At 41.3% G+C, this 21979-nt stretch overlaps 2 protein-coding genes and 1 pseudogene across 9 annotated transcripts in view; 2 read left to right on the top strand and 1 right to left on the bottom strand.

Moving 5' to 3' along the window:
- The window catches only part of LOC131483474 (protein adenylyltransferase SelO-like), a 35722-nt gene extending 24144 nt beyond the window's left edge, over positions 1 to 11578 (bottom strand). The window contains exons 1-8 of one of the 2 annotated variants that reach the window (XM_058681640.1): positions 11027 to 11578; positions 7312 to 7430; positions 6550 to 6678; positions 2930 to 2994; positions 2789 to 2845; positions 2599 to 2697; positions 2248 to 2315; positions 390 to 477 (exon numbers count right to left, since the gene is read on the bottom strand). In XM_058681640.1, coding sequence (XP_058537623.1) covers positions 390 to 477; positions 2248 to 2315; positions 2599 to 2697; positions 2789 to 2845; positions 2930 to 2994; positions 6550 to 6678; positions 7312 to 7430; positions 11027 to 11273 — 872 coding nt within the window. In that variant the 5' untranslated portion in view covers positions 11274 to 11578. The remainder of the gene's footprint in view (positions 1 to 389; positions 478 to 2247; positions 2316 to 2598; positions 2698 to 2788; positions 2846 to 2929; positions 2995 to 6549; positions 6679 to 7311; positions 7431 to 11026) is intronic. The other variant, XM_058681639.1, reaches the window with a different exon arrangement.
- Positions 11579 to 11602: 24 nt separating this feature from the next.
- PDSS1 (decaprenyl diphosphate synthase subunit 1) overlaps positions 11603 to 21979 on the top strand; it is a 42933-nt gene continuing 32556 nt past the window's right edge. For 4 of the 7 annotated variants that reach the window (XR_009247710.1, XR_009247709.1, XR_009247711.1 and 1 more), the window contains exons 1-4: positions 11603 to 11819; positions 15842 to 15906; positions 16340 to 16460; positions 19219 to 19349. Coding sequence is in view for 4 of the 7 variants with exons in the window: in XM_058681658.1 (XP_058537641.1) it covers positions 11691 to 11819; positions 15842 to 15906; positions 16340 to 16460; positions 19219 to 19349 (446 nt within the window). In the remaining 3 variants the exon portion in view is untranslated. Of the gene's footprint in view, positions 11820 to 15841; positions 15907 to 16339; positions 16461 to 19218; positions 19350 to 21979 lie in introns of those variants that run through there. The other 3 variants (XM_058681659.1, XM_058681657.1, XM_058681660.1) reach the window with 3 other exon arrangements.
- On the top strand, positions 15250 to 15362 carry LOC131484134 (U6 spliceosomal RNA; annotated as a pseudogene).

The raw sequence follows: 21979 nt of genomic DNA, 5'->3' as shown, positions 1-21979 counted from the left end.
CAGAGCAAAACAGGCATCTCACACATGTCAAAACCGTGGGAATCCCAGAAGTTATAAGGAGATCTTTCGAGCTCTGCAGGCTGCAGAAGTGGGGGGTTTGAGTCATTTCCACCTAGGTCTCTGAATGGCACAGACCCCCACAGTTGATAGTTGCATTTGAGATTAAAAATTCCTTGGGGAAAGGGTCTACTGTGTCTCACACTTCTTTTAGCATCCTAGAAAACCCACGTGATATTAGGCACATAGCAAGTGTTAAAAATAATTATTTATTGAAATATTTGGTTTTACTTATAAGAAAACCAAAGATATTTTAGCTTCACAGCATGTATATAAGCATTTTTTAATTGTCTTCTGTCATTTAACAAAAAAAAAACCCCTCATTTTCTAACCTTAGTAAATCCAGTTCACCATAATGAGCCAAAATTTCTAATGATCCAATTCTAAACCATGATTTTGCAACACGCAGCACTACAGCACCTGAAAAACATTTCAGCATAAGTTAAACTATGCAAATATAGCATAATATGGTTTTCTTAAAATTTAAATTATTTTATTTACTTTATTTTTATTTATTTTTTTTTTTTGAATGAGAGAGAAAAAGACGGAGAGGGAGAGAAACTCAAGCAGACTCCATGCTCAGTGTGGAGTCTGACATGGGGTTCAATCCCACGACCCTGGGATCATGACCTGAGCTGAAATCAAGAGTCAAACATTCAAACAACTGAACCAACCAGGTGCCTCCAAATTTAAATTATTTTAATAAAAAATAATACAGTAACTGAATTTATCAGAAAAAAAACTAATTTATACCCTAGAAAGGATCAAGGGTTTTTCTCTATTTCTTTAAGCCTTGAATCAGAGTGTCAGTAGCCACAACACTTTCAGAAATACCAAGGCTCCAACCTCACTGAAGGTTGCTCAGTCAGGCTCCAAACATGGGACTCCAGTCTCCTCTGTTGTGACCTTTTCCCTGTAACTTATCCTGAAATAGGGAATCCGTGAATGCTTTCCGTGGCATAGTCCTGCAAGTGCCTTCTATTGGTGTAACGAATTGAAAATTAACTTCAATAAATAAATGTTTGTGTATGTTCTAACTTATGCATACACTAAAGAAATAAAGTGAGTCTATGCATTTTTGTGTTAGTGTTCACAGCCTTCTGTCCTGACTATAGTAGTAAAACAACTAGTAAATAGAATTTGCGGGTTTTTTTTTTTTTTCCCACAAGGAATGCTGTACTTATGTGTGTTTAGATGTCAAGATGAAGTCTATCCCAGGCAACTAAACGTCCTGCTCTGCCAGGATCCAATACCACACCTGCTGCTCCCTCTTTCCCTACTCCATGGGCCCCTCCCCTTCTCCCCCTACTAAAGTCCTTCCTAATCTCAAAGATAAATAATCCTTCGTTCCTTTAAGCATGAAGACTTTAGGGGGATTGTTTTTTTATGAAAATCTTGTCAAAACATATCAGGCATGAAATATAAAGAATATAACGTGCACTTAGTGAATCATTGAGAACATCAGTAAAAATCCTGCTCTGTTATATGGTCACGTCCACAGGACCCGAGAGAGCATGTAGGGCTGTCAGCAGCTCTCAATAACTCTGTTGTTTAAGTTGTTAAATGAGTTTATTATTAGGGCACCTGGCTGGTTTAGTCAGTACAGCATGTGACTCTTCATCTCAGGGTAGTGAGGTCAAGCTCCACGTGGGGCATAGAGCTTACTTAAAAAATAAGCAAACAACAAAGAAATAAAATGTATTTCGTACTGATTTTCAATTCTCCCTGCCCAGAGATTCAGGGTCAAGTTTCTCTCACTGTTTCCCTTTCCACACTTCTCACCTCTTCCTAATTTTTTTTTTATTTCTGACCTACTAAAGGCTGAGGAAAAAGCTAGTGGAACCGACTGGAAGTGAGCATGAAGTAAGAGCAATGAGGCTGTGAGGAAAGGTCTAAGGGTCTCTCCTCAGAAGGGAGCGTATGAACTTTGGCGCCCTGGCTTTGTAACACTTTGCTGGCTGTCCATAACCATTTTTGTTCACTTCCCAGATGTTTGCTCTTTGAAACCAAAGGGCTACGCACATAAGGATGTGAGAAAGGATATTCTATGGTAACATCATAAAGCGGCAATTACATCTTGAAGAACCACGGGCCATCTTTTAAGAAGACCCGACACAGAGCTGTCCAGTATCGGTTACTCTTTAAGAACTTAGGCTAATTGTATGTAAGTATCCTAAAAACCATTGTTACCTCGTTCTTTCACAATGTTTCCATTGTAGAACTGATCTCTCCATACTTCATCGTCACTTACAACCAGACTGAAACATAAGAGAATCCAACAATTAAAGTTCTTTCACAATGTTTCCATTGTAGAACTGATCTCTCCATACTTCATCGTCACTTACAACCAGACTGAAACATAAGAGAATCCAACAATTAAAGTTAGCGCTTAGCTGCTGGCAAGCTACCAAGAAGTACCTAAAACCATCAGAAACACTGAGAAATCATGCTACCAGAGATTTGTCTGCTCACTTTACTGATACACGTCGGGAGATAACGTGATGCAGTCCTGAAAGTTAGCTTTGAGGAAAAAGGATTTACCTTGCAACTCTGCTGGTTGGAATTCTGAGAGAGTGCATAGCCTCACTGCATAAAAATTCTCTCACTGAGGAACGAAGTACAGCTCTGCCATCACCATTTCTCAGGGAAATAAGACAAAAAAGATATTCAGTTGTAATTAAGACAAGACCAATTTTTATTTAGATGACTAAAAAAAAATATCAAACTGTACCGGGAATATGGGGTCTTTCCTGAGCCTTTTAATTGGAGCTCCCACTTTTCACCCTGCCTTCAACAACAAAGAAATCTAAGTATTAGAAGATTCATGTTAATATTCACCAGAAAAGCTACTACACCAGAAAACATGTGGTACCTGTTCATGTAAGTTCCAAGAAGATGGGCTCTTCCATCCCCAAGCTGACCTGCCCAGATCCCAAACTAAAGGAGAAAAAGGGAAATTATTCATGCTTATTAGCCCTTAAAGCTTTCATAGTAATTTTACAGCCAAAGCTTTTTTGTCAAAATTGAGAATGGGTTGGGGTGCCCGGGTGGCTCAGTCGTTTAGGTGTCCGACTTTTGGCTCAGGTCATGATCTTGCGGTGCATGGGTTCGAGCCCCACATCAGGCTCTGTGCTGACAGCTCAGAGACTGGAGCCTGCTTCGGATTCTGTATCTTCCCTCTCTCTTTGACCCTCCACCGCTTGCATTCTGTCTCTGTCTCTCTCTCAAACATAAACATTACAAAAATTGAGGGGTGTCTGAGTGGCTCAGTTGGTTGAGCATCCAACTTTGGCTCAGGTCATGATCTTGCAGTGCATGGGTTCAAGCCCCGTGTCAGGCTCTGTGCTGACAGCTGAGAGACTGGAGCCTGCTTTGGATTCTGTGTCTCCCTCTCTCTCTGTCCCTCCCCTGTTTGCTCTATCTCAAAAATAAATAAACATTAAAATTTTTTTAATTGTTTCTGATGGTTTTAGGTGCTTTAGGTACATTTTTAATTGAGAATTTTTTAAATTGAGAATGGCATTTTTAGGATTATAATAACAACTTGAATAAAGGTGAAGATGAAATTCAATCAATAAAACATAAGTGAAATTTATTTTAAGAATATAAATTTAAGACATAATTAACTTCATCATCTTACAGCTGAGCTCAAGCTTGTTGGGTGTAGAATACTTAGAACTGATCTATTGATCTATTTAATTCCAGAATATGAACTAGGAACAATTTATTCATAGAAGGTTTGCCAATATTATATGCATGCAGTGTGAAATCAGGAACATACTTGTAACTCAAAAAATTGCTTTGAACTTGCATGATTGACTGTTTCCAAATTTTTCTGTTTGCAGTTGCCCAACTCCCAGTTATGCCACTTACTACTTATGGAAATTTGAGTTACTTAATCCCACTGAGGCTGACCTTTCATTTCTGTAAAATGAGATAACCCTTGCCAGGTATAAGAATGAATGCTAAGAAATGCTTTGTACTATATGCAAGTGCTCCTAAGTTGGCAATTATTTTTACTGCTAACAGTGATTTGCTAACTTGGACAGGACTCCCATTTTCTACATGCATGTCACTTCCACCAGAAAGTGGTCTCTGACTTTCTGGGACTAGGAAGGTGGTTCTGTGAATTCCCATAACTCCTATACTTACCCCTTTCATGTTTTGTTGATGTTCTATAATTGGATGTTATAGAATTTGTTTCTTTATCTGTCCCCTCCCCTAGAGTATTAACAATCTGAACAAAGGGGACAGGTCTCATTCACCATTATAGCTCCTGGAACATAAACGGAGTTCTATAAACAGCTGTGAAATATTTAAACTATGTTTATAGTTTTAAGAGAAAAACATGAAATTGAGAAAAATCTACCTGGTATTTTTTCATCTTAACCAGGAACAGATCACCGTTAATTTCAGCTACATAATACCTCTAAAAGCACAAATCTGAGAGGTGCTTCGGCAATTTCTAAAATTGACAATACATTAGGTATATGCCACACCATGAAAAAGAAGTAGAAAGAATGGTGAATCCAGAGCCAGGAGTGAAGTCAGGGGAAATAAGAAGGTAATTCTCTGTTAATAAAAGAGGAACCATTTATTGTTCAAAAGGACAAAGCCATCCTTATAAATATTTGTAATTTCAAATTATAAAGAGAGAAAAGATGAAATGTGAAATTGATAAAAGATTCATCTAACTTACTATATTACAAAGCAAACCTACAAAAAAATACAGCTTAACAAAACTCTGCAGGGCTTAAGGTTTGCATTCATACTTTAACAGTACACATGAGTACTGGTACAAAATGCTAATAAATTTAACCTATATGGGGAATGACTTTTTGAACCACGGGATCCCTATATTTGGGAGCTAAAAAAAACAAAACAAAACAAAACCATAAGGATCATATAGTCCAGAAGTTTCTAAATTGAGAAACATAGTTCAGCAAAATGTTAATAATTATTCCTTAAGAACAGCACACAATAAAACCCTGCAGTCAAGTATGTTTGAAAAATGGAGTGTTAAAGTAAGTGGATTTCTTTGCCACAGCACTTCTCACAACTCCTGGAATGGTATTGGTCAACCCTTGCACATTACAGATCAACACACTGAGATTCAAGTTTGTCACAGATGACCCTTAAAGTCTTTCTCAATTCTAATTAGTGGTCTATGTCACTTTGCTTCTCAAGCTTGTGTTAGCTTAGCTTCTATGATGCTTTTGCTTCTTAGGACACTGAGGAATGAAAGCAACAAAAATCTGAAAGGAATTACCTGCCCCCAAGAGACCAGAGCCTGATACTATCATTATTATAATAGGTATCATGGAAGCACTTTTCATGTTTCCTAACTTAATCCTTACTCCCACCCTATTACACTGTTACTGTTCCTAAAAATTATTCCAGAGTAAACCAGCCTCGGGACAATCAGAGTGCTAAATTAAAAAAAAATTTAACGGGGGCGCCTGGGTGGCGCAGTCGGTTGAGCGTCCGACTTCAGCCAGGTCACGATCTCGCAGTCTGTGAGTTCGAGCCCCGCGTCAGGCTCTGGGCTGATGGCTCGGAGCCTGGAGCCTGTTTCCGATTCTGTGTCTCCCTCTCTCTCTGCCCCTCCCCCACTCATGCTCTGTCTCTCTCTGTCCCAGAAATAAAAAATAAAAAAAAAAAAAAAAAATTTAACGTTTATTTATTTTTGAGAGAGGAGTCGGTGCAAGCAGGGGAGGGACAGAGAGAGAGGGAGACACAGAATCTAAAGCAGGCTCCAGGCTCTGAGCTGTCAGCACAGAGCCCGAGGCAGGGCTCAAACCCATGATCATGACCTGAGCTGAAGTCAGACACTTAACCGCCTAAGCCACCCAGGCCCCACCCCCACCCCCCCACCCCCCCCAAGAGTGTTAAATTAATCTTATCTGGTTCACAGGAAAGTCACAGCAAGTTCAACAATTAGTCCTGTGTTCCTTCTCTCTCTTTTTTTTTTTAATTAGTCAGATACCACCACACCCTGAACTTGCTTCAATATCTTATTTCTAGAAGGCACATTCTTAATTGCTTCAACATACATAATACCCACAAATAGTCGAAATTAAATTCTAGCAGCTTCTAGCAGTTCTAAAACTTTGTTGTACAGCTGTCCTGGCAAAACTATAATCTCTTTATCCTTCTGAGATTTTATATTGACTTTTTGTGCTACTTTACCTAAATCTCTTGCCAAAACTTCACCAAATGAGTTACCTAGCGATAATTCACAGAAATTTTATATTGGTGCTGCCCCGGTTTTCTCAATTCCATCAAAGAAACTTGGGTTTTATTTTTAACACGGCAAGAAATCACATCAGCTAATTATGAGCATCTTAGGATGACACATTCTTCTAGAAACACCTTGTTGACATCTCAATACACTAACAATGGAATCAATGCAAAGTAACTTCATTAACGGGACAGCATTTCCACCAACTGTTTGTATTTACATAAGGGAAGTAATGCAGATGCTACTCCTACCTGGTGGCCACCATATCTGTGAGCCAATGGAATGGATCCAGATACTATCTTTTCACCACTCACAAGCTGGATAAAATCATCTGTTTCTGAGACAGATAAATCAAGGTCCAAAATATCTTCTAGAACTTCCTGAGGCAGGAAAAAACAAGAAAACAAACAAAAAAAGCCTTTCAAACCTAAGTAATCCTTTAAGAACTTTTAACAAAGGAGACTTGATGGAAGAAAGAAAATTAAAAGAAGCTCTTCCAAAAGTACATTAATATTTTTTCATGAGAGATGTATCGTACTTTATATGATTATTTACGCTATTTAGGAAAATTAGTTCTTAGTTTAAAATTTTTTATGTATTTCTTGTGATGCATGGTAAAACAATATTTTTCCTAGTTCATATTCTTTAAAGGAACTAGAAAAAAAGAAAATGTCTTATTTCTATTCCCCAATTCAATTGTATCATGAGAGAACAATTTAGAATCTATTATTAGAGCCCATTTTTAAGAATTTAACTTACTTACCCCCCTTCTTCCAAAAAGTGTATTTTCCTGTAAGATAACTTTAAGATGAAATGGAGTACTAGCTCCAGGAATCAATAGCAAAAAGTGATTTCTAAGAATGACATACTCCAAGTGTGTGTGAATTTTAAACACAAAGATAGGCATTTATCACCTGACTAACAATTCAACTCTAAAAAGTATGAACATCTTTTTAGACAAAATTTACAGTGAATTAAGTATCTGTGTTGTGAAAAAAAAAATCAAGCCTAACCTTTGAAACTGCTACAAGACGTACTCTTGATTTCAAAGGAGTAGGGACGGCAATTGAAAAAATACAGTTTTTCACTTTACGAACATAATTTTCTTTAACAGGATCAACTGGCAACACAGCTGATTATAAAAAACACACAAAAAAACTCAGTGTTTTCATTTATTGCAAACATAGCATTAATATTCCTTAGAAGGGCTACGGTTCTTCAGGAAAATTAATTTATACCGCTATTTTCTTCCCACTTGGGTTAAAGCCTATTCTATCATTTTCAACCATAGCTATCCAATATTCATCTAATACAGTAGATAGAACCACCCAAGAAGATGGGAGATGGAAAAAGTTTAAACCAAGACACATACCCTGTCTTCAAGGATTTTCATTTATAGGAGACCAATAGGATGCACAACATATTTATAAATAAGAATGTATAAATAAAGCGGAGGTGAGCTGCATTACAATTTTACAATTATAGTACCAGCCAATTCAATGGAATCCAACCAAAAAATATTAGGCAGTTAATCACATTCTTTCTGTCCTTCAGAAAATCGTAATTACTGAAGGAAACAGATATGCACATAAATTCTAATACCAGGCAACAGATGTTTTACTAAATGTATAAAACACGTAGTAAAGCACATCTACCTTATTTTAAAAGCTGTACAAAAAAAGAGAGCTTTGAACATGCTTTAGATACTCAACATATTTTATTTTACATTCAATTTTTAAAATCTTAATGTTTTCCTAAAACCAACCAGTTAAAACAAACAAACAAACAGAAGATGGTAGATTCTGGATAGTGATATTATCAAGATGTCAGTGTAGTCAAATTGTTTAATAAACATATGGATATCCAGCCAAAATCCCAGTAGAGTTTTTCCGAAGAAACAGATCATCTTAAGTGTAAATCTTGAAAAATAAAAATTATTTTTTTAGAGAGAAATGGGAGTTTTCCTATCATATTATAAATTATAAGAACACAATTAGCTGGGGCACCTGGGTGGCTCAGTCGGTTAAGCATCCGACTCTCGATTTTGGCTCAGGTCATGATCCCAGGGTCGTGGGGATTGACCCAGGTCGAGCTCTGCTCTAAGTGTGGAGCCTGCTTAAGATTGCCTTTGCTCCTGTCCCCCACTTGCTCTAAATAAATAAATAAATAAATAAATAAATAAATAAATAGGAAAAAAAAAAGAATATAACTAAAAGGTTAAGATAGATGCAAAGACCAAAGGGACTCAGTGAAAAGCACAGAAACAGTCCAAAGTAATGTTAAGAATGCTCTATATAATTAAAATGATATTTGTAATCAGTAGAGAAAGGTGGCATTGGGACAATCAGTTCAACTGTTTGGCATAACTTTTATTTGTCCCACTCAAGCCTAGGTGAACCAAATGGCAAGTTGTAACAGAAATAAGAGTGATCATCTATCTTTCCCGTAGGAGTATAAAAAGAGGCAAATGTGGACCAGATTTAACCTTTACACTTTCCCCTAAATACATGGTAAAGAAGGCACATCATGGGGAACAAATGGGTAGCCAACCAAAAAACAAATGATTTCAGCATTGCCACAGAAAACCTGACAATATGATTAAAAGTAGAAGATCCAACAATGTATTTGAGTCTCTTTTAAGAGATCCACTGTGTGGAAATAGACTAAATTATAATTTATGCATTTTTTATGATGCCCTAACATTTTAATAGAGCACAGGCTATATATACTGTTCATTAATACTCATGATTTTGATTAGTCAGTCATATGTGATCATTGATCAGGGAAAAAAAGAGGCAAGCTACTTCAGAGGCACCCAACCCTTCCTTACCTTTGCTACACTTTACCCAAATAATCAGTTATACACTACAAACCCAAGAGAAAATTCCAAATGTATATTAAGTCTCTATCTTAACATCTCAGAGATTTCAATAATTCCAAAATTAAATTCTTTAGAATTCAGTTTAGCCTAAGAATATGAAATCCACAAAAACTGCTAATCTTTCAGCGCAACTATGTTTGAACCTCTTCTCTCAGTAAATGTTCTTACCACAGGCACCTTGATAATTGATCATTTATCTAATAACATCAAGATGAGATGTTTTCATGCAGTATTATGAATCAAGACACAGTTAAGATGTACATAGTATTATGTATACAGTCTCTCCTTGGCTGTATAACACCTGGTCCTACCATAGATAATGTTTTGAACAGTATCATCATTGTGGAAAGAAAATGTCTTAAAGTATAGTCAACTTTCCAACATTGAAAAAATAACTTCAAAAATGCTTTCAATTACATACTTGCTCCATTTATATCAGTCAGTACTGGTTATTTCATTCCTAGAAGTGCAGTCAAAACAACCCAAGTTGTTCCTAGCCTGTGCACAAGAGTCGGCTCTTTGGCAGTTCCTTACACAGCTCGGTGGTTTTAACTTCCTATACACATGTTTAGCCTATTTGGGTCAAAAGAACTACTTGTATTCTGCATGTCCTATTGATGGGTTATTCTTCATCAAAAGTTTAGCTATCTATAATGTTGGAAACCTTCACAAATTTCATCTGCTTCCCCAACTTAGCCTTGCATAAGGCTATATACTTAGCCATAAAATATCTTTTTTTTTTAATTTTTTTTTTTTAATGTTTATTTTATTATTTTTGAGACAGAGAGAGACAGAGCATGAACGGGGGAGGGGCAGAGAGAGAGGGAGACACAGAATCGGAAACAGGCTCCAGGCTCTGAGCCATCAGCCCAGAGCCCGATGCGGGGCTCGAACTCACGGACCGCGAGATCGTGACCTGAGCCGAAGTCGGATGCTTAACCGACCGAGCCACCCAGGCGCCCCTAAAATATCTTTTTTAAAGAGCCACATGTTTTAACCTGGAAAACAATCTCCGAATGAAAATGGCCTGACAGAATGGTGTAGTGCTGTATCTGGGAGCTTGGCAAGACATGTAACTCTTCCATGTTTCCCTGTGTGTGAAAAAGGGCAAATGATAGTATCTAAGTAGTAGCATTGTTGTAAATAATTTATTGCTACACTTTACCATGGCAAATTGTACCTGTTGAATATTTAATATACAGACCTATATCAAGATAAGCCATAGATGTGTATAAACAACCTTTATTTGTAAAGCACCTCACATTATTTTTTCCATACTACTTTTAAGATTGGGGGAAAGATCATAAAATTGGCTTATTTAAATAAGCCTTATTTTATGCTTTTATTCAGTAAAAAATAACACTTTGAATATAAATATAAAAGTAATGTGCTCAGCTATACCACGGGCACTTTCACTTTTTAAATGCAAAACGCATGGTTCAAAAGAACAGGAAAAAAAAATCAGAGAATTGCAGTTGCCTATTTTGCTGGTCTGTTTCCCCATAACGGTGACTTTTTGAAGACAGATGTTTCTTTCATTTTGTATCCAAAATGCCTACACTTTCTCTCATTGGCCCTATTTGTGTCATGTTGAATGACTGCAGCACGGATTTGATGTAAGTGCGCTCTCTCATTATCATGAGAGAAGTAGATCTGGCTATAGAATTAAAGAAAGGTCTTTCTAACTCACATCAGGTACTAATCCTGTACATTCTCCGGTATCTCCCACACTGGCAAGTTACATCCAACATTACCAAATACTAAGCAATTTCACACAGCTCAGAACACCCACGGTTGGGACTCCTACCCAGTTATGAGCAACACCGCCAAACTATGCCACCATATACCTAAAAGGTTCTCAGAGGACAGAGTCCAAAAGTCGAGAGACAAGGCTAACTTAGCTTCTGCCTCACAATAGCCCAGCTCGTGTTTCGACTTGTTTCTGGAAAGAAGCAAGAGGTGGGCACTTCCCTTGAGGTCAGGTAGCAATAGGCAGCAGACAACGCTGGGGCAGGTCACGCCAAAGAGAAGCAGCCGTGGAAACGCGAGACCCCGGATCAGACAGCAAAACGGGAATCTGATTCTTTGAGTCATAGCTCTAAATACGCGGAACAAGAGTCTGGCGCACGGTGGCAATTGTTAACAGCCGGTTCCCCAAAGATCCTTTTTTTTTTTTTTTTTTTGGCTTTGTCTGATGGGAGCTCCTAGCTTCCCGGAGGGTGGGCAGGAGTTCGGGAGAAACTGCTCGTCCAAGTGAAATGTCCCGCTTAGTTACGGGGACCGGCAAGGGGCCACCCCCGCAAGTTTAGGGCAGCGGTGGCGCCTAAGGTTCCGCGTGGCCCTTCCGGGGAAGCGCCGGTGGCGCCAGCCCCGCTCTGGAACGAGCTACCACAGCCCGGGGCGAGGTCGAAGCACTTCCTGTGCCAAGTTTCCGGCTCCGGGTCCCGGGGGGAAGACCGCCCGGCTACAGGCGGAGCCAGCGCTCCGCCGCGGCTTTCAGACTCGGACCCTATGGCTTCCTGCCGGTGGCCCTGGCGGCGCTGCTACTCCTGGAGGCCTGCTGCCCGGAGCCCCGGGCCCGGCTCCCCGGGCCGCACGGGGCCCCCCGGGCCGCCCGCCGCTGCCGACGGCGGCGTGCAGGTGAGGAGGCCCTGAGGCGGGCGCGGCGGCGGGGCGCAGAGGTCACCGCGCCAGTGACAGCGGCACGGATGAATATGAATGGGAACGCGCGGCAAGTGCGCCGGGGCAGGGGGCCGCGAGGCTGCGCTGCAATGGGACCCGGAGCTGGATGGGCCCCGGGATGGGCCCGAGCCCCGCCGGGCGTATGCCTGATGTTGGGGCGCCCTGCGCGAGTCTGCAAAGCGCGGTCCTGGGGACCCAGGCGCTTTGGGGTTTGGGGAAATAGCGGTGGATGAGGAGCCGGGTCTCAGGGAAAGTGGAGGGAGGGCAGCCAGGTTGTCTCCTGGCCTGTGGACCTAGTGCAGCCTGGAGACCGAATGCAGCTGTTTCCTTTCGATGTACACCCAGGGCTTCTGGAGGAGCGCTCTTAATTAGGACTTAAGAGCAAAAGGTGCTCTGAGCGCTCTGGGATCCAGCGGATCCAGGTGGGCTCGGAAGAGGCTTCGTGTAGGGCTGATGCTCAGAGTGGACCGGATTTCAGTCCTACGGTAGTTGCTTCCCGGCCGGGGAGAGCCTACCTGGACGGGGTAGAAGGTCACAGCAAGGAGAAGAGGCCTGAGGATGTCACAAGTAGAGAAATGTTGAACTTTGATTTCATGTGACCTCTTGAAGTAGAGTAAGAATCTCAGCACTAACCATGACTGCTTGACTCTCCGCCCTTCAGCCCTTGGGCCCAGTCAGTTTTCTCCCTTTCCGGCCAGTTTAGCCGCTGTAAATTGACATGTTCTGTGGCTTCATGAGTCTTTCCTGCACTGATTGACTCTCCACGTGCCATGGGTAGGCCCATATTGTTTAGAGAAACTGAGCAAAATCTATCTACTCACTGTCCTCTTTAGAGACTTCTCCAGTCACACAGTAATTATTATGTTTTCCTTTCATCCGCAAGGCTCGTTTTTAAAAAGTTTATTGAAGTTAGGACTTTTCTGTTTTGGTTGGCTTTGGGACACTTCATATTCCCATGTACCCTTCAGACACCATGTACCTATATGAAATATGTAGCATTTATAAATGTCTGCTTTGTACCAAGGTGGATACATGTCACAACTTATCCAGAATGGACATTTGGGGAGAGAATAGCAACTGGGCCCGCAGACCGACAGCAAAAAGAGAATATGGGAAATGAAAGTCTCCCGGCTTTGCTGGGACCCATTTCAGTACAGTCCTAGCCAGACTTCAAATACTTACAGCGTCACAGAGGAAGGCATTATTGGGAGAGATGTTGGCACCCACCATCTGATGGCACTGGATACTTCTTTTCTTGGACACTCCTTTTTATTGATTTATTTACAGTCTAGTATAATTAACAGTGTTATATTAGTTTCAGATGTGCAGTATAGTGATTTGACTGTTCTATACATTACTCAGTGCTCATCAAGAGAAATGTTACTGTTGATCATCACCCTTCACCTATCTCACCCATCCCCCCACCCGCCTGCCTTCTGGTAACCAGCAGTTTGTTCTCTGTAGTTAAGAGCCTGTTTTTTGGTTTGTCTCTTTTTTTCTTTGTTCATTTGTTTTGTTTCTTAAATTCCACGTGCAATCCTTTGCTATTTGTCTTTGTCTGACTGACTTGTTTCGGTTAGAAAGTCAGCATTACCCTCTCTAGCTCCATCCATGTTGTTATAAACGGCAAGATTTCATTCTTTTTAATGGATAATATTCCATTGTATATGTACCACAGCATTTTTATCCATTCATCCATCAATGAACACTTGAGGTGCTTCCATATTTTGGCTATTGTGAATAATACTGCAATAAACACCAGGGTGCATATACCATTTCGAATTAGCATTTATTTTCATATTTTTTGGGTAAATACCCAGTGATGGAATTACTGGATCATATGGGAATTCTGTGTAATTTTTAGGGGGACCTCTGTGCTATCTTCCATGGTGGCTGCACCAGTTTGAATTCCCACCAACAGTGCACAAGCTTTCCTTTGGAAAACATGGCTCCATCTTAAAGCAGAAGATACCTTGACTGAGTAGACATTAAATACTGTAGATACTATAGATATGCAAAGACTGTATTAAATGTGTACAGTGTGTTAGGCTCTGAGCTAAGACCTTTACACAACTTCTCCGAATTAATTGCAGCATCTCTCCATGAGTAGGTATTAGCAGAAAGATGTCACAAGGTAACATGGCCCAGAAATGTTGGGATTTGAACCAAGATCCATCTTCCAAAGACCATGGTTTTAATAACTATTAGGCTGCCTAGTGGTTCAGAGCACTCCATATTAGCTGTGTAATTTTAACTCTTCGCCCCAGGTTAGATTAGGTCTCAAACTGAGTATTATAATGAAATACTGAATTTGTATGAATTAATTACAAAGGCTGAAACAAGTAGGTTAAATGTCATATAATGGTAAAATCAAAAGATCACCTCGCTTTCTTGGGACATCATAAATGTTCTTATTGGTCTAATGAATGTATAATGTTATTGTGGAACGACTAGAACTCAGCCAGTCTTCCTTGGCGACTGCCTGCCTGGCAAAGTCAACCTTTATTGTCATTTTAATATGTGTAAAGCAATATGTGTTCACTAGGAAAAAGTCAGAAAATATAAAAGCAAAAAAGGAATAAAACAAAAAACGCCCACAATCCTATTTATTCAGAAATTACTATGTTTAATACCCTGGTTTATACACTTTTAAACCCCATTGTGTATCTTATTTGTGCATGCATGTATGTACAAATTTTTGTTGCGATCACATAATACATACGGTTTTGTAGATGCTTTTTCCTTTTGATATATTGTTAACATATCTGTATATCAGTTTTTCAGGCTTGACTTTTCTGAACTTCAAGTTCCCCAGCTCTATAAAAGCAAGTACTTATGAGGGTCATAGTGTAAAAGCACTTTGTAAGACTTTATTGCAAGTAGAGTGGATTAGTTTTATTTTTTTTGCGCTAAATTTGCCCCTTTTGTCAAAATAGGTACTTTAAGAGCCCTTACCACATTAAATCGGTAAATCAGTAATTTTTTTTTTTTTTTTTTTTTTTTTTTTAAATAAACTCCGCACCCAAGGTGTGGCTCCAACTCACTCTCAGGACTCTTGATCTCAGGATCCTGAGATCAAGAGTCACATGGTCTATTGGCTGAGCCAGCCATGTACCCCAGTATATTAGTAATTTTTGAAATGACTGTGTCCCTGAATTCTTTAAGATCGTCAGTTTGTATCTTTGGGTCCCCCATGCCTGTCATATTTCCTGGCCCATAATAGTGCTCAGTAATCATTGGAACTAACATTTGTTGTCACCACCCCTAAATCTCTTTGTAGTCTTCTGTTCTTGATCTCTAAGTTAATATTTTCAAAATGTGCCACTGAACTCGTTTTTTAACATTGCTGATCAGGCAGTACTATTTCCCAGCATGTTTCCCAGTGTTCGTGCTCACTTCGGCAGCACATACACTAAAATTGGAAGGATGCAGAGAAGATTAGCACTAGCACGGCCCCTGCACAAAGGTGACACGCAAATTCGTGAAGCGTTTCATATTTTTAAAAAATAAAATAAAATAGGCAGTGTTCGTTTAGCAATGGAAATTTCCTTCCTCAACATTGAAATCTTTTTCCCTTTCACCATCCAGGCTGATGCTTGGGGGAGCTTGATTATTCTTTGTTTTAAACTGGTTGAAGAATATAAATCTTTACTATTCTCTGACCAATCTTAGTTAAATGGCAGGAAATTGTTTTAAAACTACTTTTCAAATCTGAAAGGATAGATAGGAATATAGAAACTAGCTTTCTTTGGAGAAGGGATAGATTATAGATGTATTCTTTTCTTATATATTCCGTAATGACAAATACTGCTTTTGTAATAAGGTAATTTTATTATCATTTTTCTGAAGTTTGCAATCTACCTACAAGGGACAACCAAAGACTGTATTTATTATGAACTATGGAGGTTTTATTTATCTGGCATTATAAACAATTTTTGCATGAATATTCTTATAGGTTTCTTAATGCTTTTATTTTGTAGATGTCCTACTCTAATCTTGTGAAGAGTTTAACATCTGCTTTTTCAAATAGGTATAGTATGTCACGGTAAGTTTATAATCTGTATTACAGCCACTAAAGTTATTAGCCATATTGCCAGTAAATTTCTGTTCTAAACTGTGGGGGGCTACTCCAACAAATTGAATATTTTGTCTCACTATGTGCCACGGTATCACTCTGTGTGACCTCTGCCTTTTCAAAAAAATGGGAGTATAATAAAATTTAAACTCAGAACACAATAAACTAGTTTAGTATTTGATTTTGTGGGTTCTCGAGTTCCTGATTATAAAAATAAGCTATTTATGTATTGTTGAGCAAGAACAGAATTCTGTGTGTTCTAAATTGTAATGACCATTCATGCTTAATTTCCAGCAAGTATATGTATATGAATATGTGTACATAATGCTTACTTAAAAATGAAATTATCTCACTTAATAGAATGGCACTCAGTCTTACGTTGTGTGCTTCGTGCTTGTCCCAGGTTCCATCACACAACGTCAGCAGCGTGCTGTTGTAGTAAAACACGGAGTGGTGAGAAATACACCGATCCTTTCAAACTCGGTTGGAGAGACTTGAAAGATCTGTATGAAGACATTAGAAAGGTAAGAGAGCTTTGATAGTACTGTCAGTAATGTTGATTTCTTAGAATTGTGTACACTGTCATTGCAAACTTGATTCACGAGTGTCAAGTTTCAAATGTTTCTTGGGCAACATAGGGGGGCGGTATGGAGGGTACAGTACATGTCCCCATCCAGAGTGGCATTATCACAGAGCTGGGGAACTGAAAAAACCGGTACTTACCCTCCCTTATTCCTTCACCTGCTCCAGGCATATTGAAGTGCTTGAAGATCAGTGCCAGACTGCCCCCAAATGGGGCTTTATGTATTAAATGCTTTTATCCACAAAACTTTTGGTGGATTCTCAGATGCTGCCCAGAAATATTCATGTGCCCCTCATCAGCTTCCTTCCCTTTCAGGGTCCTCCACTTTCCTCCTCAAACCCTTACCTTACTCTCCTGTTCTCATAGCAACGGCCACTTCCTATTTAATAGACTGAGGGGAGGCCTTTAGGAGTCACTCTCTGGACACCTGCTTTGTTACCATTTACATACCCATCTGCATGCTTTCCTCCCACCTCAGTGAAGTAAATGTTCCCTCCCTTTCCAGGAGGAAAGGCCTTTCCAGGCCTCCCTTTGCCTCCAGCTTAGTCCCGTGCCCTTTGCCTCCTCAGTGCCTTAGGAACTAGTCCTGCCATTGCCTGTTCCCTCTCCTTTCTCTGCAGGCTCCCCCTCTTCACCTCTCTCACAGCCAATGTTGGTGTTCCAGTTTGTTCATCCTTTAAAGCGCCATCCCTTGAGCCTTGTTCCCCCTTCCCTTCCAGTACGGTATTCCCTGCCTCTTTCTTTTGGCCCTTTCAAGTTTCCTCCAGCGTCCCTCTGCAGCTTCCTTTCCAGGCTCCCCTCTAAAACTGCCTTTGCCAGCCCATAGCTTCCGTAGCACCTTCTGATAAATCCATTGGACACTTGGTTTTTATCTCCTGTGACTTTATTGAACATTGGACACTGTTGACCACTCCCAACAATGTGGAACACTTCCCAAATAATATGTCTGTTCCAGGTTGAATTGTCTCTCTTAAAACCACACATCTAACTACTCCCTGGTCAGCTCCATGGAATGTCCATGACTGTCTCAAATATAACCTATCTGAAACTCTGCTTTCCCTTCCTAATTGTTTTTTCTTGTTTTTCCTGTTCATTGAAGGTGCCGCCTGAGAACCCCAGGCAGGATCCTGGAATTGTTCCTCTTCTCCTTTCATGTCCTCCTTGTCTGTTTCTTGCCTTCCATCCCCACAGTCTAGGCCAGGCCACCGCTGCTTCTGTGGCCCTGTCACTGTTGCTCTCCTGCCTCCCCCTCCCCAGCCAGCAGTGCCCCCTTTGTGCTCCCAGAGGAGCTGTGCTTATCTCAGAGCAGCACCCATCACACTGTGTATTGTAATTATTGTTGTACCTCTCACCCTCTAGACTGAGCTCCTTATAGGACTCATTTTACTTTGCAATCTCTGCGTTTATTACTGTGTTTGGTACTAAAGTCGCTATCTTAGTTAAAGCCTGTCCCACTGTACTGTGTTCACCTGAGCCTGGCTGATGGTCCTCTGGGTCCATTCTTAGCTCCCATTTCTTTGGGGACATAAGCTGTGGTTCATCATAGCAAGTCCGTGAGAGGCAGGTACAGTAAACACATGTCCATCGCCTGGAAGCCTCTCCCTTCTCTTCATGAATCAAAATCCTTCTTATTCTTTAATCCCAGATCAAAGCTTATACCTTCCATTAAATAGTTGGTTCTCTAGCCCATGCTGATTTTTCCCTTCTCTGAACTTTTACTGCATTTGATTTAATTTACATTTATTTTTAAAAATTTTTTTTAATCTCACTTTTGAGAGAGAGAGAAGACAGAGTCAGAGTGTGAGCAGGGGAGGGGCAGAGAGAGAGAGAGAGAGAGAGAGAGAGAGAGAGACAGAGACAGAGAGAGAGAGACAGAGAGAGAAATACAGAATCTGAAGCAGACTCCAGGCTCTGAGCTGTCAGCACAGAGCCTGATGTGGGCTTGAACTCACAAACTGCAAGTTCATGACTTGAGCCGAAGTCGGACGATTAATCGACTGAGCTACCCAGGCACCCCTTACTACATTTCATTTAATTATGCCATCGCCCAAGTTACCATTCTGAACATTTTATATTTTTAAGAAATTTTATCTTCCCAACTCAATTGTAAGCTCCTCACAGTCTGGCAAATTGTGTCTGAAACTTCCTCTGTGAACCTTTCACCTGTCTGGCCGAGTCAGGCTTACTGATCCCTGCTTCTCCCTGGCTGTCCCCTTGTCTTCCTGCCCCTGGTACACAGCTTTGACTCCCACCCCAGACACTCCCTTAACACCTGCTTCATTGGCTCCCACACTCCCTGCCTTTGTCCTCTCCCCTCCATCTTCCAAGCTGCTACCTGCCCCTATCCAGCTGTCACTGTAGCCAGCTGTTACTGGCCCAGAGTCCCTGGGCCACCTGGTACTTTCCTGCTCATCCCTGGAGTCTGCTGGAGTCACAGGGGCAGGCGGCACTGCTCACCCTTGCCCTTACCTTAGGCCACTCAGGCGGGCCAGGCATTGCTTGTGGCCCAGCTGCAGGACAGCCAGTTTTGTGACAATACAGTGTTAGCACCTTTTCCAGCTGAGTGTTGAATCTCTCAAGTGAAATGAGTACACTGAATACAACTGAGTCCACTGAAATCAAATCAGGGTTTTGTAAAAAATCCTGTTGACTTTTGTGCCATTGTGATGCCGTATTGACACAGAGAAACTTTATTCCAGGAACTAGTCATATCTACAACCGAACTTAAGGAAATGTCTGAATACTACTTCGATGGTAAAGGAAAAGCCTTTCGACCAATTATTGTGGTGCTAATGGCCCGGGCGTGTAATATCCATCATAATAACTCCCGGTGAGTTACTGACTTTCACTCCTCTGGCGTTTTTTTTATATTTGCCAAATCTTCCTCCCCAAGCTTGCTACTTAGTTCCCTGTTGAAGAGGTAGCATTTATCTAAGAATCCACTTTGTGGTGAGTAGTTTCTGACTTTGAGTCACCAGAGTCCACTGGTATAGGCTTCTTCCTTTTCCACACTTTAACGCCCTCAAAGAACAACTTCAGCTGCAAATAAGCATTTCGAAAAGAATTTTAAAAGCCAGATTTGGTTTTCCCACTCCAAAGTGAAGAATAGCAGGGTGTATGCATACATGTAATCATAATACACACAGAGCAGTTAGTCCAAAGGTTATCATTAAAAGTCATGAGCTACGCCCACTGTGCTTCAAGTCTGGGCACCACACCCCCGAGAGCCTGCCTTCCCATGACCTTTGGAAATCTGCCAAAGAAAAATCTTGAAAGAAGGCGTTTTGACTGTTGGCCTTCAGCTTTTGTGTTTTGAACATACATAAAATTGTTAAACGTTGAAACCATGGTATCAAAGGAAATCTTAAAAGGAAAAAGGATTGACCTGTTACTGTAGGCAGCCATCTTTGCAGTTCCCTCATCCCCTCTACTCTTTTTTTTTTTTTTTTTTTTTTTTTTTTAAATTTTTTTTTCAACGTTTTTTATTTATTTTTGGGACAGAGAGAGACAGAGCATGAACGGGGGAGGGGCAGAGAGAGAGGGAGACACAGAATCGGAAACAGGCTCCAGGCTCCGAGCCATCAGCCCAGAGCCTGACGCGGGGCTCGAACTCACGGACCGCGAGATCGTGACCTGGCTGAAGTCGGACGCTTAACCGACTGCGCCACCCAGGCGCCCCACATCCCCTCTACTCTTGTACCCAGTCAGTCATACTGTGTATATAGGATTGCATTCTGCTTTGTTTACTCCCAACTGTGTTTTCACTGTTTACCACGATGCTGGAGTGTCTTCATGGTTGTTATTTTTACATCGTGTGATGTACCAATGGAAATTCCAGTACACCATAATGTACTCATCCATTTCTCTAAGGCTGGACATCTGTATGATATTCCCTCCTCCCAGTAGATCGTACTTTGAGGAATGCCTCAAGAGGGTCAGGTGTTGCCTCTCAGCAGCTGCTCTCCTCAGCCTGTGTCGGCCTTTTGTTCCCCGCCGCTGGGCCTCCAGCTCCAGCACAGTACGCCACCTCAGAGTGCCTCCCACCCACCCTCCGAGACTCACTGAGTGCTCACAGTGCAGCTTCAACAGACAGAGCTCTCTGGCAGTGGGCCTTTCACTGTCCTCAGGTCCGCTTCCACTTCACCGGGGAGGCAGAGCAGCAGAAATGAACCACATTTGAATACATCTCATGTGACCTAGAGCAGGGTTTCTTGGCCTTGACGTGACTGATGTTTTGGACCAAATAATTCTTTGTGTGGGGGCTGTCATGTGTAGTATAGATGTTTAGCAGCATCCCTTGCCTCCCCCCGTGAGATGCCAGTTGCACCCCCTGCCAAGTTGATGAGCACCAAAAATGTCTCCAGACATTGCCAAATGTCCCCAGGGAGCAAAATCATCCCTGTCGAGAACCACTGGACTAGAGAGAGTGTGTGTTTATATTTTTATTTCTCAGATTTATGCGTAATACAGTCTGTTACCCTCAGAGATGACATGGGAAGGAAAACATTCTGCATCACTCCAAATCCTCTCCAGCTCTCCCCATGGTTGCAAGTTTTTTCAGTTTCCCTTACTGAAACTATAAACCATTAGTTATAGAAAACATGGGAGGCTTTAACACAACAAAGGCATTGCTAGTTTAAAAAGTTAAGTTCGGGGCACCTGGGTGGCTCAGTCAGTTGGGCGGCCGACTTCAGCTCAGGTCATGATCTCGCGGTCCGTGAGTTCGAGCCCCGCGTCAGGCTCTGTGCTGACCCGCTCAGAGCCTGGAGCCTGTTTCGGATTCTGTGTCTCCCTCTCTCTCTGACCCTCCCCCATTCGTGCTCTGTCTCTCTCTGTCTCAAAAATAAATAAAATAAATGTTAAAAAAAAATTTTTTTTTAAATAAAAAGTTAAGTTCGGGGGCGCCTGGCTGGCTCGGTCAGTGGAGCAGGTGACTCTTGATTTTAGGACTGTGAGTTGGAGCACCACGTTGTGGGTAGTGTTGACTTAAGTAAAATAAAAAGTAAGTTCAACACTGCCCTCTCTGGGGTGTTCTAGCTGTGGCCTCATTCTCCCGTAAGTGATTGGAGCAGGGCTCACCAAAGACACAGTGCAGAGGCAGTGTCCCGCATTGGAGTGGGAGTCACAGTGGTGGCATGCATTCAAGTCGTATACCACAGTATCCAGCATCTTGAGAATATTTGCTTCATAAAACCCTTCTGAATCGGGCTCATCATTAGCTAAATATCCAGCTGTGCCTCTTACAGCAAACAGACGTGTGGGAGTCGGGGAGCTTCTGGAGACCTGGGCCATTTCTGGCTCTGCTTGCTGAGAAAGACCTAGAACAACATTGACAAAAGGTAGCTGTAGATTCAGGGGCGGGAGCCACAGAGCTTGTTTGCAGCCAGCACTGCCAGAGATGTTCCCAAGCCCCAGTAGCACTAGAACCCATTCCAGTACTTCAATTGAGAGATCCCTGCT

Source organism: Neofelis nebulosa, chromosome 8 (assembly GCF_028018385.1).
Source record: "Neofelis nebulosa isolate mNeoNeb1 chromosome 8, mNeoNeb1.pri, whole genome shotgun sequence".
NCBI lineage: Eukaryota > Metazoa > Chordata > Mammalia > Carnivora > Felidae > Neofelis > Neofelis nebulosa.
Note: the sequence above shows the minus strand (reverse complement) of the source record. Positions and strands in the feature narration are given on the sequence as shown.